Below are 19,094 nucleotides of genomic sequence, written 5' to 3' on the forward strand. Positions count from 1 at the left end.
AGTTTATTACAGAATTGCTTTTAATAGAGGAAGAAAATGGAAACAGCAGGCTAACAATTAGGAAGCAAGTTGTTGTGCACGTTTTATCTGGGGTATTTAAAAAGCCGTCGTTAAAATGATTATCAAGACACTGTAATACCAGGGGGAAATATGTATATTATGACATTAAGCTTTAGAAACCCACCGAGACGCACAACCGAAGATAGGACATGATTACAAGCTACGGGGCAGGCGGGAGGGGACTCTCAGGTGGAAGTTTGTCCGGAGCTGGGGGTAAAACGCTTTTTCTTTTTTATTTTTTTTCCTTCCGTGTATTTCCCTTATTGTTCCCAATAACTTCAGTCACTCGGCAAATACGCACGGATAGCCCAGCGCGTTGCTCTAGGAACCGGGGCAACAGCAGTGAATAAAACGCAAAACCAGCCTACATAGAACTTTACATTTTTTCCGGAAGACGCGGAAAATTAAGACGACTCTAGTAGGTGGCCTATGACACGATTCGTGGTTGGCGGAAATTAAGGCAAAGAAAGAACCAAACTGACTGAGCGTTTGCTTTCTTATCCGCCGGGGAAGGTCCTCATCTAGGTCGGAGGACAGGGGCCGAACTCGGTAAGACTGAAAGAGCGGGAAGCGCCGGCCCTGCAGGCGTCGCTGTAGGCCAGGTCGGTCCCGGGTTTAAGTAGGGTGTGGGCGGGGCCAACGATAGGAGTCACGTGACTCGAGCGGGCGGGAGGAGGAGGACTGAGAAAACGGCGAATTTACTCCTCACTTTCTCTTCAGGAAGGCGGGCGGAGCCGAAAACCAAACAAAAGTCTTCTGAGGGACAGGGGGCGGGACAGACCGGAGCGGACCGAGCCTCCAGCCCCGAGACTCTCGCGTAATTGGTTTTTCGGTTGTTGGTCACTGTGGCAGGGCGGTCTGCGGTCGGGTGAGACGTGGGGAGCAATGGCGACCTTTGTGAGCGAGCTGGAGGCGGCCAAGAAGAACCTGAGCGAGGCCCTGGGGGACAACGTGAAACAGTAAGAGCTGTTCTGGCACAGCCTGCGGGTCCCCGCGCCGGTGCTCCCCTGGTTTCGGGCCGCCGACCCACCCTGGAGACGCTCCCCTGCCGCCGCGAGGCCTGTGGTGCCTCGCGTCGCGGGCGGCGGGGCCTCCGGGCTTCTCCGGCCGGAGCCGGGCGGGCAGCCGGAACTCGCCCAGACGCTGTAGGGGCCGGGCCTCCCGGACTCCCTCGGGACTCTTTGCACTCCACGCCCAGGGGCCTACTGAGCGGTTGCGGGCCCCTGCGCGGAGTTTCGGGACGCGTGGGGCCTGCCCGGGGCCGAGTGACCCGGAGCCCGACGCGCCCCGGCGGGATCGGGTACCGCGCCTGGCGGCCCGCCCCCGAGGGCTTCCTGGAGGCGGGAGCTTCCTGAGGTCGGGGAAGCGTAGATCCTGCGTTATAGAGCACTGACAGCATCACCGCGGTTATAGGGATGATCTCAGTAACCGGCGCTGATCACCTTTTAAGCACCCTAACGTACTCTCTCATCGGAGATGTGAGGTCCGGACGGTTATTATTCCCATTTGATAGACGTAAAGACCGAGTTCTAGGGAGGTTACGTAACTCTTCAGAAGTCACGAGGCCTCCCATGCCTGATTCCTGGCTCTGATGCCTTACGAGGGGTTCCAGAGCCGCACGCACCCAGCCATACCTGGGTTACAGCAGGGGACCGAGTCCACCATCAGGGCCAGTGCTGATGGCGGGATGAACCAGCAGTAATCCGGCCAGGGCCGAAGCCAAATAAGATATTTCAGAAGTACAAGGACGAGTTTGGAAGTTTTCAGAACATTAATCGTTATTACAATTTTATATATTTTTTTAATATAGGAAACACATTTTAAATGTTTAAATTTAGAATGCCTGTGTTGTTGCTGCTAGATGGCTTCTGGGATATTCCACACATTTGCATTCCTGGGTAGATGGTCCCTTAAAAATAATGTTGCTGCAGGAGCAAGGCGTTTGGGGGGACACTTTCTTCTTATCTTTTTCTTTATATTCTTTATTGTGAGCAGGCTGAAGTTACTTGGATGTCATACGTTATTTTGGAATATTTCCTTCTTGTGAAATTTTGGGGTGATGGAGTTGACATTCTGCTTTTTATTCTAGCAAGATACACAGAATTCCCATGTAAGACTTTTTGAAATACTCATGACATAAACCGAATAACTAGAAACAAAATATAATTTTTTTAAAGACTGGTTTATTTCTTTGAGATAGAGTGAGCATGAGCTGGAGGGGGAGAGAGAATGCCAAGCAGACTCCTCACTTGAGCACTGGTCCGGATCCTGTCCTGGGGCTCAATGTCACCCTGAGATCATGACCTGACCCGAAATCAAGAGTCTAACACTTAACCAACTGTGCCACCAAGGCGCCCCAAGCAAAAATATAATCCTTAAAGATTATTTTAATATTATGAATGTTAATCAGACTTCTACAAACACTAGCATTAAAATCGAATCTATTATTTTGGCATAATTATTTAATTTTTTGTGAACATTTATTGACTCCCAAAGATAAAATAGTCCACCTAAAATTACATCTTAATATTCATGTTTACTGTCAATTTCTTTGCTTATTTAACTGAAAATTATTTCAATAAGTAAAATTAAGTTTTCACCATTCATTAATTACTATAGTTTCTTGCTTTTGTAATACTGACTGCTAAAATTTACATTTTTTTAAGCACAATTGACTTTTTACTGTTACGTCAAGGATGCTTAAAATATTGGAAAGTGTTTCCATAATATAATAAATTTGAGAGACCTGGCTGTGTGTGATTTACTGATGAGATATGATGGTGACTTCTGTGATCCCACACATATCACACAGGGTTCCCAGAAATTTGAAGTTGATCTTCCCTATTTGGTCTTTAAAGGCCAATGCTGGCTCTCCGATGTTGGTCAAATACAGATGCGAAAGCTAAATTTGGTGCATCTGTAGGATGAATCTCCATGAACAATGTAATCAAAATATGCTTTTGTGCCAGGAATAGCTAGTGGCATAGTGTGGTTTTGTATTTTTCCATTCTCTCACTGTCTTTTCCTCCTGCTCCTTAGAAAGTGCCTCTGGTTGAACACTATAACATTGCTCTATAGTGATGTATCACATTTCTTCCATGAGTAGTTGGCTATGGTTTATACAACCTGGCCATTTACACATAGTCCTTGGTGGCAGGGAGAGCAGAGGCAGTGTATAAGGAACCCAGATAAGAGTTGTTTTCTACTTAGCTCGTGGTCCGAATGTCCTTTATGTCAGGTTGCATGCCCTCATCAGCTTCTAGAAAGACGTGGCCTTTGCTAGTTAACTCACTTTGTGTCGTACCCCGGAGAGTGTCCTGTGTAGAGGTGTTGGATTATTTTTGGTTACTCGATCATATGTATTTAGTTTTCTCTAAGTCTCTCCAGTGCTTCCTCGTCTGACACACTTGTATTTCTCTCCCATCATCCTCACCTTCACAGAGGCTGACTGACTTTTTCCTCAACTAACTGTTAGGAACAGTCGTTTGTCCATGGCTATACAGCAAGGTAACACAGAGACCAGAGTTGGGGAGCAGGTCTTCCAGATCTTAGATGGGGTGCTGCCCCTTTGGGCCACGAAGTTTGCCCTTGGAGATCGGTGGTATCATGTTGGCAGAACTTCCTGGTAGAGCCTGGTTTTACTTACAAGTTCGCATTCAAAATATGAATGTATTTGCATCTTTCTTGTAAAATTGTGATGCAGGGTTTTTAAATAATGAAATTTGTCTCATGTTACTATCTTTTATTGGATAGAATGGGATGGGAAAACACTTGTTTTTTTCTGTGGAGCTTTATTTCATTTCATAATTGTTCCTGTCCTTAAAAAAAAAAAAGGCATTTAAGTGTCCATTGTTGGGAAGTTATCGACTAATGAGTGTGTAAGTATCAGGTGAGAAGTCATGCCAGACTCTAGAACTTAACATATTTTGCTGTTGAGTGAAATGGGTCTTAGGCAGCTTTGACTCCCTTAAAGCTAGTTTTCTCCTGGAAAGAAGGAATGCGTGTGAAGCCGAAGCTTTGCCTGCGGTTACTTGCACAGGTAGCTGGTTACATACAGAGGCACTGACTCAGATGGCTTGAAGCGGATCTGTGTTCAGGAGAAGCCCTGCCAGGGCTATAGTAAGCCAGTGAGGACATTCAGCCATCTCGTTTAGAAATCTTTTTTTTTTTTCTTTTCTCAGGAACTCAAGTGAGCATCAGAAAGTAGCTAAGTGTGAATTGAAAGTGATTCTAAGACACGGACTGAGTAACTCTTCATTCTGTTTCATGAGGAAGGGGCAGCTTCCTTAAAAGCACTGAATCAGGGGCTGTGGATGTGGAAAGTCGGATTTTACTCCTATTTCTAATCTTTAGGTATAAAGGATCAAATCTCTCTCTCTCTCTTTTTTTTCCTGCTAGTTAACTGGAGCCTTTTATGATTAGTGGTTGGTTTTCACTTTAAAAACCACCAAGTTTCTCCTATCCATGGGTGTTTTCTTCGTGGTGAGGCAATTTAGAAACTCATTACTTCAGCTGATTAGATTAAAACTTGAGTTCATTTGAAGGGAAGGAGGTTATAGGATCAGAATGAATGACCCTTTCCCAATCCATAAAACATACACCTTTTAAAATATAGATCTTTTTTTTTTTTAATTGGGGGATGATTGACATATGACATATAAAATTACATTAGTTTCAGGTGTGCGACAAGTATTCTATGTATGTTGCAAAATGATTATCACAGTAAGTTAGTATCTGTCATGATACATAGTTACAAAGCTTTTTCTTGTGAACTTTTAAGATCTCTCAACAGCTTTCAAATATACGATACTGTATTATTAACGGTAGTTAATAATGAGAACGCATATCTGAAATTCATATTTAAGTTAATACTTTTAATAATAGTACTTTTAAAATATAAATCTTAAATGTAGGATTCTGGAGGGTAATCTTTTAGAAAGTGAGGAAGGAAAGGTACAGCTGTGGTTTTGACTAATTCATTCATGAACCCAATTATGTGATTACCTGCCACTCCCTTCTGGGAAAAACTTTCTTCCTTCTCCTTCTGTCGGTATTCTGATTCCTAGGTGTGTTGGTTTTCAAGGCTGCCATAACAAAATACCACAGAGGGGGCGGCTTAAACAACAGAAACTCGTTTTCTCATCATTCTGGAGGGTGGAAGTCTGACATCAGGGTGTCATCAGGGCTGTTTTTTCTGACTCCTCTCCCTTTGGCTAGTAGATGGCCACTGTCTGGTTGTGTGTGTGTGTGTCTCTCTGTCCTAATCTCTTCTTACAAGGATGCCCATCACATGGGCATCATATGCCCACCTTGAAGATGATAATTTAATTACCTCTTTATTTATTTATTTATTTATTTGACGCAGAGAGAGATCACAAGTAGGCAGAGAGGCAGGCAGAGAGAGAGAGAGGGAAGCAGGCTCCCTGCTGAGCAGAGAGCCCGATGTGGGACTCGATCCCAGGACCCTGAGACCATGACCTGAGCCGAAGGCAGAGGCTTCAACCCACTGAGCCACCCAGGCGCCCCTAATTTAATTACCTCTTTAAAGGCTTTGCTCCAAGTATAGTACTTCCTGGGGGCTGGAGGCTGGGGCTTCAACCTCCGAATTTGGGGAGAGGAACACAACTGAGCATATTATACAGTAGGGAATGCAAAATTTCCCACCCTGGGTTTTGGAGCAGGTAAGGTGAATTTCGGAAAGAAGCAGACCCCTTGGTTCTTAATACTGCTTCTGCCTTTGCAGATACTGGGCTAACTTAAAGTTGTGGTTCAAGCAGAAGATCAGCAAAGAAGAGTTTGACCTTGAAGCTCATAGACTTCTCACACAGGATAATGGTAAAATAATTATCTGGGGAGTTATTTTACTGTTCTGAAGTTTTCCCAGACTTGTAATAAATGGCAAATAAGCAATTGCAGTAATAAATTGCAATATATTTTGTAGTCTTCTCGGTTAAAAAAATAAAATTGGGTTTTTAGTGGTATGTAAGATTATTTTAATACTACGAATATTAAAAATAAAGTGTAAAGAATGGCAGGGTAGGGGATAATCCCAAGTCAAATAATGGTTTCCTTACGTTTTAAATATTTTGTATTTGACTTATGATAATCTTCCCTTTTTCAGTCCATTCTCACAACGATTTCCTCCTGGCTATTCTGACTCGTTGTCAGATTTTGGTGTCTACACCAGGTAAGGGAGTGGAAATACTTCCGGGGACGTCCGTCAGCAAAGCCACGGAGCACCGGGCTTTAGCTTCCTTTAACAGACACATCTGTTTGCGCGAAAAGGAAACGGTCTTTGAACGGCTCAGAAGAAAACCTTTCTTGCGCAGGTGCAGCTCTGGTTTCGTAGAGCCTTGGTAACGCCGGAGATTTCCCTGCGCTTAGATTGACTTTGGTCTTTATTCTCCGCTCAGCTTAATTTTGGATGACTTAAACGAAGGACACACGAGGAAGAGGGTGGGCAGTCAGGATGCAGAAGCGGAGGGCAGCGGGTGTCAGCAGCGAGTTTCCGTGACACAGGGGAGGGGAGTGAGGGTTAGGTGCAGGGGAAGCCACCACATGGGGTGAAGACCTGGACTTTGACCGTCTCACTTACATTCTCGAGTAGGAGAGTAGCACCTGGAAGGTGAGAGCTGCCGCCTTTTGGGGAGTAGGTAGAACTGTCACTTCGCCCTGAATAGGTATAGATAGAAACAGTGACTACTGGTTTTTTACTTAAGCGGGCAAGTCACCTCTTTGAACCATCTTGTTTGAATCAAGTAGTCGAAAATGAATAATTAAATACATTAAAAATTTGCCTTGCAGTGAAACTTACCCTGAGCTCTTGTTAAAAACTGGGATTTATAGGGCCCTCCTGCTGTAGATTGAGTATTTTTGTTTTTAAAGGACCTGTGGTGATTGTGACGGTCATCTTTATATAGAAGTGACTACTAGAACTTTCTGTCATTTCCCTCTGCTAACCTCTGCTGTATGATAAAGCGTTCACATGGCATCTCCTCCAGGCCGAGTCCTCACACTCGGAAAAGCTGTCGTTGGCGCAGAGTAGTGAGCAGTGAACGTTTGTTTGTGGGGAGTGGGGTCAGGCGGGGCTGTTTCCCTGAGCCCACCCGCCCCGTGCTGCACATGGTCACGGGTGTCCGAGTTCTCATGCTCTGTTTTCTTCAGACAGGGGTGGACTTCAACTAGTTAGGTCGTAAAGGTGATCCACTCCTCTGTGTAAAATTTAATTTATCAGGAAAGCCAACATGGTGAGGCCTAGATCGTGCTTTTCATGTCTGTGTGTTCTAAAAAGTGCGAAGAAAGGGCGAGTGGTGGGACCGGGAGTAAAAACCCTGGCTGAGAGGAGTCAAGAGACTTAGGCGCAAATTGAGGTTTTGCCGCTGGCTTAGGTGGGATAGGTAATTATTGGGTGTTCTTGCTTTCACACTTACAAAATACAGTAAGATTTGCCCTACAGATATATATTAAAAAGCGGACAAGAGAACAGTGAAAAAGTGCTCTTGAAAGTAAAAAAAAAAAAAATTGCCAAACAAACGTGGAGTGGTATTAGAAAGTGTTAAGTGGCTGATTTTAACTAAATAAAGCCTTTGACAGGCATGAATGTTTGTTACTGGTTATTTTAAAATAAAGGATGAGACGTTTGGAATTTGAGAGGTTACTTCTCTATCAGGCCTACAGTTCCTTAAAATGAAATTAATGGTTGCTGGCATCAAAGAGATGATTTAAAAGTGAAAAATAGAAATAGTTCTTTGTACGTGTACTACTTGGGGGTGGGTTTTCTGTTTTTCGAAGCTAGGCAGGAAGAATGATTTTCATGATATCGATAGAGCGACTGCAGTGCGACAGAAACGGTCTGTCATTGCTGTTAACCTTCACAACAGCTGTTTAGGGCAGGTATTAGCCCCTTTTTTATGGATTAGGAAACTTTAGAGAAAACAAAAGGAAATAAAAAGCAAAACTTAACTGACACCTTCTGCAACCAGTAAGTGGAATCCAGCGTTGGATCCGCACTGAAATCTGCCTGCTGCGGGAAAGCTGTCCTTGTTGCGGGCCCGACCTCACTCACGGTGCTGTGCGTCCTCGCTGGGACTGTGGTCACACATCAGCAGCGTCACCCAACGCCCAGGCCCTCGGGCAGGAGGAGGCTTCGCTGGGAATCTTCCGCGATCCGCTGACCTCATCCGGGAGACTGGGTGTTCCAAAAAGACATTCCAAGTGGTGGAGAGGAGGAACTTGACTTCCCAAACAGCACCCCCCCAACCCCGCTCCTTTCTAATTCCAGTCTAGTTAATATGCAGTGCTATGTCAGTTTCGGGTGTACAATATAGTGATTCAACAATTCTGTACGGTACTCAGTACTCATCATAAGTGTCCAAACAGCTCTTTTTTAACTGACAGACTTGGAGTATTTTTTTTAAAGCTTTAAAAATTCATTCTTCAAAAAACATCAAAATGGAAGTAATGTTTTTGCTTAGATGATGAGTGGCCTTTTTTTCCCCTATCTTATAAAAATTTGGGGGGGGGGATTTTTCAAGTGTACTGTAATGAGCTTGGATTACTTTGCCTTTTTTTTTTAACCTCTGAACTATACATACACTCATGGTTAGAAAGAAATGATACAGATGGTCTTATAATGAAAAGTTTCTTCCCACTCCTAGACTTTTTCTCAAAGACAACCACTTTGTTTCTTGATCTTCTGGTAGGATTTTGATAGCTCCTCATTGGAGCTTAAATCTCTTTCTGGATTTACTGATTTTAGACATCTGCATTAATGCTTTGTGTTTGTGAGATTTCTTTAACTCTTTCAACCTTTGTGTCCAATACATTCTTTTTTTTTTTTTTTAAGATTTTATTTTTTTATTTGAAAGACAGAGAGAAAGAACACAAGCAGGGGAAGCAGCAGAGGGAGAGGGGGGGCAGGCTTCCCATGGAGCAGGGAGCCCAACTCAGGGCTCGTTCCCAGGACGCTGGGATCAGGACCTGAGCTGAAGGCAGATGTTTAACCCACTGAGCCACCCAGGCGTACCTCCAGTGCATTCTTTAATTCAGCAATTTTTATAATACTGTATTCTTTTTGTTTTATGGATATACATCTTTTCAAACTTCTCTGAAGACACCAGTTAGAAATTATTTGAAGTCCTTTGTGTTGCCTGAATTCTTTAATCTGGGACCTCCGTTTTCTGTTTGTTGAGCTTGGGCTTTCGGATCATGCTACAGATGATTGAGGTCTGGCGACGCGTGTTGAAGAGTGAAGCACACGACCACGCCTGGGGTTTGTTGTAGCGGTTGCTGGCGGGAGGCCGGCTCGGCTGGGGCTCCTCCCATGTCAGCGCGCGGACAGTTGTGCTCGGGGCTGCGGGCATCCGTACCAACGACCTCAGGATAGCCCAGAAGTTTTGTTCTGTTTAGCTAGAGGAGCGTTCTCCATCCTCTTGCCCCCGCCCCTTCCCCCTGCTGATATAAACACTGCGCTGGGCCGGCTTCGGGGCCTGTGAACTGCCCATGAACTCCGAAGGGCCCCTTACTTGGCTTAGGGCTCTACCGTGGTTGCTTGGAAATTGTAAATGTTTGAACAGAGGACCCTGCATTTTTATTTTGTACCGAGCGCACTGCTAGGGGTGAGGGAAGGTGTTTGTGTACACGATTTTTGAATACAGACCTTCCATTAATCTTGTTTTTAGCCTTACTGACCCCTCTGGTTTCCACTGTACTCACCTTCTCCAAATCCAGACTCTTCGTGGATTTCTGCTGTGCAGGTTGACTGGTTTCTGCATTTTCCAACCTTGCCTAGTCTAGGTTACTGCTGGATTACGGCTTCTGTGTGTCTGCTTGTAATTCAGCACCGCTTTAGCTCATTGTTTTTTTGTTTTTTAAAAGATTTTATTTATTTATTTGACAAAGAGAGAGAGATCATAAGCAGGCAGAGAGGCAGGCAGAGAGAGAGGGGGAAGCAGGCTCCCTGCTGAGCAGAGAGCCCGATGTAGGGCTAGATCCCAGGACCCTGGGATCATGACCAGAGCCGAAGGCAGAGGCTTAACCCTCTGAGCCCCCAGGCGCCCCTCTTTAGTTCATTGTTGGAGTTCATTGGGCTCTCATCTTGTTTCACTCGTCTTCCTTTTTGTCACTGTCATGGACACATGCTGTTTGCTTTTCACTATTACCATTTTTAGTTGGTCTTGGAGGAGAGAGGAGATAAATTTGTGTGCTCTGTTCGCCATCTTAAACTAGAAAATTCTGTCCTTTTTTGATACTACTGCTACTCATAAGCAAAGAAAGCACCCAATAAACATTAATTAAAATAGAAAAAAACAAATTTGTCTTCATAAAGGAATAAGTTTGGTTACAGCTGAAAAAACACAATTTGAGAGGATTCATAATTTTGTTTAGAAAGTAGAAAGAGGAGATCTGAATTTAAGCATTTATTATTTAGTTTCATTACTTGAGCATTCCATACTTTTTTAGCCCAAAATGAAAGCAAACTTAGCAGTTGACAACTGTCATTATTTTCTCTTACGGTTATGATTTTTCTCTCGCACAGAGGGTGCTGGATCTTTGCCCTGGACAGGGGGTTCTGCAGCTAAACCTGGAAAACCAAAGGGGAAGAAAAAGCTTTCTTCTGTTCGTCAGAAATTTGATGTAGGTTGTTATTCGATAGATCTTGGTAACAACTGATTTAAATGCTGGTGTGATGAAACTGGCTTTCATTTCTAAATAAATCTTAAAATACTGGTAGTAGAGTTGAAAAAGTGGGGGGCATGATTCAGGGGGGAAAGATGTTACTGTATTTGAAGTTGATGAGAGTTTCAAAGATTCTGAGTCCCAAGTGTCTGAATTTTTATAGTTCTAGTTTGTTACAACATAAATATTAATATGTTTTCATTAGTACCTCACGATTTTTTAATGATTGAAAAAGTATGCCTGTATTCTTTCTCCTCTTAAAATATTTTTGTGGAATGAATAATGTTTCTCCCATTGAAGACTTCTGCTCCCTGGCTACAGGATGCCTGGCGGTCTCTGGCAGGATCCTGGTGATGCCCAGCTAGGCCCTGAGCCTTTGGGGATCAGCAGAGAAGTCATGAAGGGGTTTGGCTGTAACACTTGTAAACATTTTAGAATAACTTGCTTTTTCGTTCGTATTTGGGGAAGAAAGTTTCTCAAAAGTATTCCTTTTAGAGATTTGACTGGTTGTTGATAGGTTTGTTGATTAACATCAAGAAACACTTACTGCTACCTTTGCCCTGAGTTTTCTATCCATTGTATTCCGTCCGAGGGCGTCAGCATCTCCAGAGAAGCATGCCTTGGTTTAGAAAGGGATATTTGATATAAAATACAGTTTTATACTTGGAAAATGGAAAAACAACCAGTGTTCCTTCCGTAATATAAACTTTAAATGGGGACGGGTCATACTCGCTACCAGCAGCTTATCTCCCACCGATGGTGGAGAGACCAGATGGGCTGCCTGGATGTGCCGGAGGAAGGCAGAGGTTTTATGGGTGGGATAAGATTGGGAAACACTAGTTTATTTTATTTTTTTAAAGATTTATTTATTTATTTTAGAGAGAGAGCACACACATGTGCTCTTCTAGGAACCAGGGGAGGGAAAGAGGGAAAAAGGATCTCAAAATGGCTCCCTGCTGGGTGCAGAGCCCTACTTGGGGCTTGACCTCATGACTCTGAGATGAGATGATGACTCTGACCTGAACTGAAATCAAGAGTCAGACGTGCACTTACCCAACTGAGCCACCCAGGCGCCCCAAGAAAAGCTATTTTAAATAATTAGAATGATATGTCTTAGCGAGATTCTGTGTTGAGGATTTTATGTAGAAGATGATATAAAGTAGTTACACTGTCTGGTGTTCTCTTGGAATACCTGTTATTAGAGGTTACGTTGGTTGGCTCGGCTTTTAGAGCGTAATTAGAGTATTACTCTCTATTTCTACTTTCAGAATTTGCTTACTTACAAGTATATTCTGACTTGTTTAAAAATAGTTTTATATTTTCTCCTTTCCCCTAATTGTATTTTTAAGCACAGAGCCATATATTCTGTGATTACCCAGGTGTTCACTGAATAGAACAGACCACTGTGCGCACTGCCACCGTTCCCGTTAGTTCATGTCTGCGTTATTACTATGTAATGGGTGCGACTCTGTGATTATTTGTGCATGAGTTACTTCTTTTTTTTTTTTTTAACACCCCATGGTACAGTTTTGGTGGCATTAATTTGTGGGATCTCAAGAGGTAAATTGGTTACTTTTCTTTGCATTACTGCTTGCCACTGTGATGAATAATTTTGAAAAGTTTTCTTACCCATAGCATAGATTCCAGCCTCAAAATCCCCTCTCGGGAGCCCAGCAGTTTGTGGCAAAGGATCCCCAAGATGATGATGACTTGAAACTCTGCTCCCACACAATGATGCTTCCCACTCGGGGTCAGCTTGAAGGGAGGATGATAGTGACCGCTTACGAGCACGGGTTGGACAACGTCACAGAGGAGGCGGTCTCAGCTGTTGTCTATGCGGTGGAGGTTAGTTTGCTGGTGACAGAAACAATCTTACAGGTTGGGTGTAACGAGCTTGTGTGTGTTGTTGAAAGTTGGGACTGCAAGAAAAGAACCAAAATGTCGCCATCTGAGAGTTGTCATCTTGAAGTTGTTTTCTTTGGAGGAGGGAAACACCCCATGGTCCAAGCAGTTGCCTTCAGTTAACAGCTTAAGCTCTTCAGAAAGGTTAATTAGGGCATAACACTTGTGCTTGACTTGGTGTTTAATTCAACAGGGAAACCGTTTTAAGGGGGAAAAAAAAGAGTTTGAGAATCGTAAAGATTAAAATCACTGGTGTTTGCTGTGGCACAGCATTTAAAGAGCATTAGACTTTGTTTCCAAACAGTGGGATTCTTGTCTCACCACACTCTTCCGCTGATCCATTCACTTTATGCATTCAGTTACTGGACGAGGTATATTGGGTTCTATAGGGCCCGGGTATGCCGGGCGATATTGGGTAATTCCCAATACTTGGGGGCCCCATTTCCTTACATGTACCTCAAAGATCATAAGAGTTGTCTCATGAAGTTGTAAACATTAAATGAATTCTATGTGGAAATGACAGTTTATATCATTCAGGCCTGGGTATGAGATGATCTTACTGGTGTAGTTGAAACACCAGGCTGACCCCGACTCCCCCGTTGCTAGGAGTAGGCTGGGAACAGCTCTGTCTCTGTTTTCACGGACATTTTTCATTCCCCTCTTATGTACTTTCATTTAAAGCTATCTGAAAATCCTTTTTTTGAGAAAGGAGCCAGTTTTAGGGGTATAAATAACTTCTTTAATAAATTACATGTAGAGCAAGCCTCTATTAAATAGAACTAAATAAAAATAGCACGGCTCCCTGCTTCGTGTATGCTCCTGCTCTGGCAGGGCCCTGTGGCTCCGTGGTAAACCTTCGTTTGGTTCCACCATATGCCGGCCTGTCTCATGCCTCCGTCCACTGAACACTAGTAAACGTTTTTGGGTCAATGGAAGTTTTATGATTTGCTTTTAAACAGGAGTTCATGCTGTTTCTCCTTTCTTTACTTGTTTTCACAGAATCACCTGAAAGATATATTGACATCTGTTGTGTCCAGAAGGAAAGCTTATCGGTTACGTGATGGTCATTTTAAATATGCCTTTGGGAGTAACGTGACCCCACAGCCTTACCTGAAGAACAGTGTCGTGGCGTACAACAACTTAATAGAGAGGTACATGGGGTTTCTTGTGATCGCGCAGCCCTTCTTTGTAGCTGGTGTGCTACTGTCGTGTGTCCGATCGCTGGTAAATGATTGGTTACTACGTTTCTGTAAGTCCAAGTACCTTTGAGAGCAGGGCGGTTTGTTTTCTGGAGCTGCATCCTTGCCTGGTAACTGGTGAAGTACTTGGTGCCGTTTATCAGAAGTGAAGTTGCAGAGGCTGCCGCGGGTGGCTCGAGGGGAGTGTCTTGTGCACCTTCCGAAGTGGAGTGAGGTGGTTCCCTGGGGCGGTGTGTTCTGATGGCTCCTGAGGGCCAGCCCCCGCCCGGTGGCAGCAGCGGGCCTGCCCTCAGTCGGAAGCACGCCTGTAATTGTTGGGTCAGGGTTGGGTGTCTTGATGGTGGGAGGAGGGATGGGAAGTGTTTCTCTACCTCCTTGTGTGGCTTCCGTGGCTGTAGCTCCAGACAGTGGCCTACACTGGGTTCATCACATTGCTCCTGGCAGACCTGGTCTCGGCCCCTGACTCCGGGATTCCTCTGTCCGCCCTCCGTGGAGGGCTCCCAGGACTTGTAACGTCCCGAGTCATCGCTTTATGAGATGACCTGGATGACCTTTCATCTCATCCATGTGCGGGTCTGTCTTCACCCCTCACCTCCTTTCTTCCTTCCCAGCAAATAATTCAGTCCAGATTTTAAGCCTTTGGGAAAGAAAAAGCAGCGATGTAATTTTTCTCGTGGTGACTGAAGTGACTGAATTTCTTTGAGCGCCAGTTAGCTGGTTGGTCAGGGAGATGACAGGGAGGTACACGTTCAGAGAGCAAAGTGTAACTGGGAAGGCCGGCGGGACAGATGTCGGTGAAGAACTAACAGGAAGGGAAGGTAGAAGGTGTGGTAGGAAGAGGTGAAGGGTGGGAAGCTGAGAAGAGAGTTGGACACAGCAAAGTGTTCCAGCACGTGGAGGGGGTTGAACCAGAGCCTCCTTCATGGCTAAAGACCTTTAGGTGGCTCACAAGGGCCCTCAGAAGAGCACCGTTTATACTCAGATTGCCGGATGGGAAGGTTTCCATGCTCAGTCGCATTCAGGCCTATCTGTGTGGGAGCACTTGTTCTCTTTTGTAAGTCATTCTTTTCTAGGAAACAACAACAACCACCAAAAAAAACCCCCAAAAAACAAAAAAACAAGAAAGGGGGTGGGGGGAGCTCCTTTTAGTGGCTGAATGCTGGGAGTAGTGCCTCTGACCCCGCCAGGCCTCCTGAGCTGCCCTCTCTCCCGAGCTGGCCGGTCCCTGACGGCTTCTGCCTCGCCGCTGGCTGCTTGGGTCCCCAGCAGGGCTGCCGCGCCGATGCCCTTACCCACGCCCACGCCCCGCTTCTGCGCGCGTCGGGGTTACCTCCTCACTGTTGTGTTACCTCCAGGATGGTCCTCAGGATTGTGCAGGTCCCTCCTACAGTTTTATGATATAAAAATTATGCCTGCCTTCCCTGCTGGTACTCTGTCTAGGTCCTGTTTTGGGAAATTGGCAGGATTTGGATTTTCTCCATCCTCCGTTTTTGCCTCTTGCTTATCCTGTGCTGGATCTTCTTATCTTGGATGTTATTTTTCAGTCCTGTTGTCTCCAGTTACATTTTATCTTTCTCTCTCAAGTCAGTGTTTCAGTTTCATTTTCCTTTAATTAATTAAGTCCCCCCCCCCCCCCCCGGCCGACTAGAAGCACTTTAAGGGCAGGAAACAATTTTGGCTCAGTGTCCTGAGCTTAGTAATAAATATTTTAACATTGTGGAGAGAGGAGTGAAGTGTAGTTGCTCCGCATTCTGTTTGCAGCTTGACAGATGGGCGGCCTTTAAAAATGTAGATTATGGGCTACTGATGTATATACTAGCTAAAAATTAATTGGGTTTGTAATGAGGTTTCTCGTTCATTTTAAGACATTTTTAGTAAGATGTATTAAAGTCCATTTCTATTCTAGTTGTTCAGTTGTCTCCTTCCTAGTTACTGGCTTTGTTTCAGTCCTCCAGCCTTTTCTGCTCCTTGTGCCGGTCAGAACCCAGCTTCCTACCCGCCCCCCGATGACGCGGAGCAGCAGGCTGCCCTCCTCCTGGCCTGCTCCGGGGACACTCTGCCTGCCTCTTTGCCTCCAGTCAACATGTACGACCTTTTCGAAGCTTTGCAGGTAACTCTTGGCCCCTTCAGGTTGGCCTAGATTTAGGGATAGGTTCAAAGTTTCTTTGAGTTTATGAAGATGTTCAGTGGCCTTTCCTCTTCCTGGTTTTGGTTTTCCGTTTTTAGTTTATTAAAGCCATTCATACTACCTTCATTTTTCAAATCCAGGGTCCAGGCCTCCTTCCTCCTCCCTCCTTCCCTCTCCCAGACCCCGCATGGCCCGCAAAAGAAAGGAAAGAAAAAAAATCCCCTTGTTCCCTTACTCCTATTTCAGAGGCTTGTTACTTGTTATCTAATTGGAGCTTCATTAGACTCTGGCTTGTAGTCAGTAGGTTTGTGCATCTTTTGTGTTTGTGGATCGAACCCTTTTTAATTTTATATGTTGGAAAAATACATACACTGAAGTGAAATCGGAAACATGCAAATATTTGAATCACAGGTGCACAGGGAAGTCATTCCTACACATACTGTATACGCTCTCAACATCGAAAGGATCATCATGAAGCTCTGGCACCCCAACCACGAAGAACTGCGGCAGGACAAAGTCCACCGCCAGCGCCTGGCGGCCAAGGAAGGCCTGTCGCTCTGCTGAGTTAGGGCGATCTGAGGGGACGGAACCCTCAGTGAATTCATTGGTTGTTGAGAATTGGATGTTTTTTGGGTCCACATTTCAAGACTGAAGTGTACAATGTAAATATAAATTTTCCTATGGAAATGTGACACTGAGTACATTTTGTGTTGCTACTGTGAAGCCATTAATATAAATCTGACCTTGCTCATGACCCATGTCTCCGTATGTGTGCGTGTGTTCTCAGTTATGGGAGGAAGCTCTGAAAAAATTCTGTGCCTGGATTGGAAACGTTTTCGGGCATCTGAGGCTTAGTATCCTGTGGTCTGCACGTGAGGTAGATGACATCCTAGAACAAAGACGCTGTTATAACTTAGTCCCCATGATCAGCAGGGACATCTGTGTTTTCAGTGGCCACATATATTCTGTATCTGGCAAGCCTGACATCTCTGCCTTTCTTCTAAAGAACTGTGCTCTTGCATTTTGGTTGAAATAATCCACACAGTGTTAAAAATCATATACCTCCGTTAGTGACCAGTTTAACAGATATAGGTGTCTCCCTCAAAGTTCATTACCACTTCATAGAAAATAGGACCTAGAAATGCTGTGCTGTTAGACAAAGTCCTTTTTTTGCATTAAAAACCACCACCACCACAACAAAAAACCTCTGGAATGTAATTAATCTTACAAAGTTTTTTTGTCATAACTTGTTTCTTTTATAGTTGATATGCCCCAGGGACTTTGGTTGGCAAGTCCATCTACTGACTATTCCTATAGAATATGTTTTAAAAAGCCCACATACACATATTAGATTTATACTTAGAAATTCCCCAGTTCCTCTGCAGTATCTGTTTCTATCCTTTATCAAATGATAAAGTGAAAATAATTTACATTTGGCAGTGTTACTAATAATAAAGTTTGTTTTTTTGGAAGTGATGCTTTTTACTCAGAAGATAGTATTGGGCTATGCTAGAATGTTTGGATGGGTTGTGTAGGGCTACGTGATCTATGTATAGACGGACTTGTTCACATGGTTCAGTATTTGGATCTGTGTATTTGATTTTGTACTTTAAAGGTGACAAATAAACCTTTCGGGAGAAAACTTCTTTATGTGTGTTTATTAAAATAAACATACAAGGAAAACTGCCTCCTACAGAAGTTTGAAAAACCCTGCTCTCCGAAATCTTAGCAGACTTTGCAGAGGGATGCGCTAGATGAGAATCATTAAAGAACGGGTTCCGACTTCAGTATGCCATTTCTTCCTTTTGTGATGTGTAAACTAAAAACACCCTGGTTTCAGTTCTTGGCACAAGTCTGAGAAGTCCTTCAGAATTTTAGGTAATTTTTTAGATTGAGAAAAATGTGCAGTGATACCTAGTGAATGTAGTGTCTTTGTTTCAGGCCGTCTGTACATCCGGGGACGTAAAGCTGTATGCAGTCCTTCCATGGAGAGCAGCCGGGGCCTCAGCCATGTCCTGCTGCCTGGTGCAGTGACAGCTTCCAGGGAGCATGTCGATGGTGCTCTCTAGGGTGTGGCCTGCCTACCTCCCCAAGGTCACCTGCTCTGGTGGGACCACAGGCCACCAGAGGACTCCCTTTGTCTCATGTGTTTTGGGCTTAAATGAAAATCTGTTTTTCATGCCAGTCTTTCTCAAGAATCATTTTGTAAAGCGGAAAGGTGGGACCGACGGTAGAGGGATACTTAGGATTTTTCAAGGGAGTCCCTGAAAGATTTGAACACCTCTGTTCCGCCAAAGGTTGGCTCCAACTCTTAAGTGTTGCCAACTGTGGGATCATGAGTGAGATCCTGACTGCTTACTACCCAGCGCTTAGAAAAGGAACTCTCCAGTGAGGAAAAAGCTGTTAGAAACAAGATCATTTCAGACTTAAATCAGACTTAAAGCTTATTTTTCCTGGCAGGACCATCAATAATTGTCTTTTAGCTACAGGTGTATCACTATGTAAAACCAGGCACCCGGAGTACTGGGATCGAGCCCTGTGTCAGGCTCCCCGCTCAGTGGGGAGTCTGGTTCTCCCTCTCCCTCTGCTTGTGCTCGCTCAAATAAAATCTTTAAAAGAAAAAAAGAAAAAAGCTTTTCATGTCAGACCTCCCTTCAGCCCACCAACCCCCCGACTTTTAATTCAGTTTAAAACCACATATATCATATTTCTTCCCTCTGTCTTCAGACATCAATATTTATATTGCCGTCCCATGAACAGACACTTCTTCGATTCAAGGATATTATATACATACGCACGCACACACACACACACACACACCCCAAACTGAATGGAGAATAAAGTGTAACTCATAGTTTGAAGTGTGACCTTTCACAATGCTAGCAGGTAAATAATAAATAAAACCACGATAGCCTATTGTCTTTATTATCAAAGTTTATTGTTGGGGTCAATTTCTACCTACTGAGGAGTACAACTATGTCTCAATATGTGCTATAGTAGTTCTAGGGTAATAGCCGTTCTGCAAAATAGTTGAACTGGGACTCTGTTAAGCATAGATCATAATTAAGTCAGTGGAAGAATGAGCCCAGAAAAACCCTGACAGTAGAGCCATTACTCTAGGAAAGTTC

General features: G+C 44.2%; 1 protein-coding gene across 2 annotated transcripts; it reads left to right on the forward strand.

The window, feature by feature from the left end:
* Positions 1–727: 727 nt before the first annotated feature.
* Positions 728–18,538, forward strand: TADA1 (transcriptional adaptor 1). 2 transcript variants are annotated; one of them, XM_047704626.1, is made up of 8 exons: positions 728–1,019; positions 5,804–5,895; positions 6,182–6,247; positions 10,598–10,695; positions 12,373–12,582; positions 13,639–13,790; positions 15,786–15,948; positions 17,908–18,538. In XM_047704626.1, exons 1-8 carry the CDS (start codon positions 946–948, stop codon positions 17,998–18,000), a joined length of 948 nt encoding a protein of 315 aa, XP_047560582.1. In that variant the 5' UTR covers positions 728–945; the 3' UTR covers positions 18,001–18,538. The 2 variants fall into 2 exon arrangements, with proteins under 2 accessions (XP_047560582.1, XP_047560581.1); XM_047704625.1 differs by lacking the exon at positions 17,908–18,538 and adding an exon at positions 16,378–17,611 and having other exon boundaries at positions 730–1,019.
* Positions 18,539–19,094: the final 556 nt, after the last annotated feature.

The sequence above is a fragment of the Lutra lutra genome, chromosome 15, assembly GCF_902655055.1.
Source record: "Lutra lutra chromosome 15, mLutLut1.2, whole genome shotgun sequence".
In the NCBI taxonomy this organism is placed as follows: domain Eukaryota; kingdom Metazoa; phylum Chordata; class Mammalia; order Carnivora; family Mustelidae; genus Lutra; species Lutra lutra.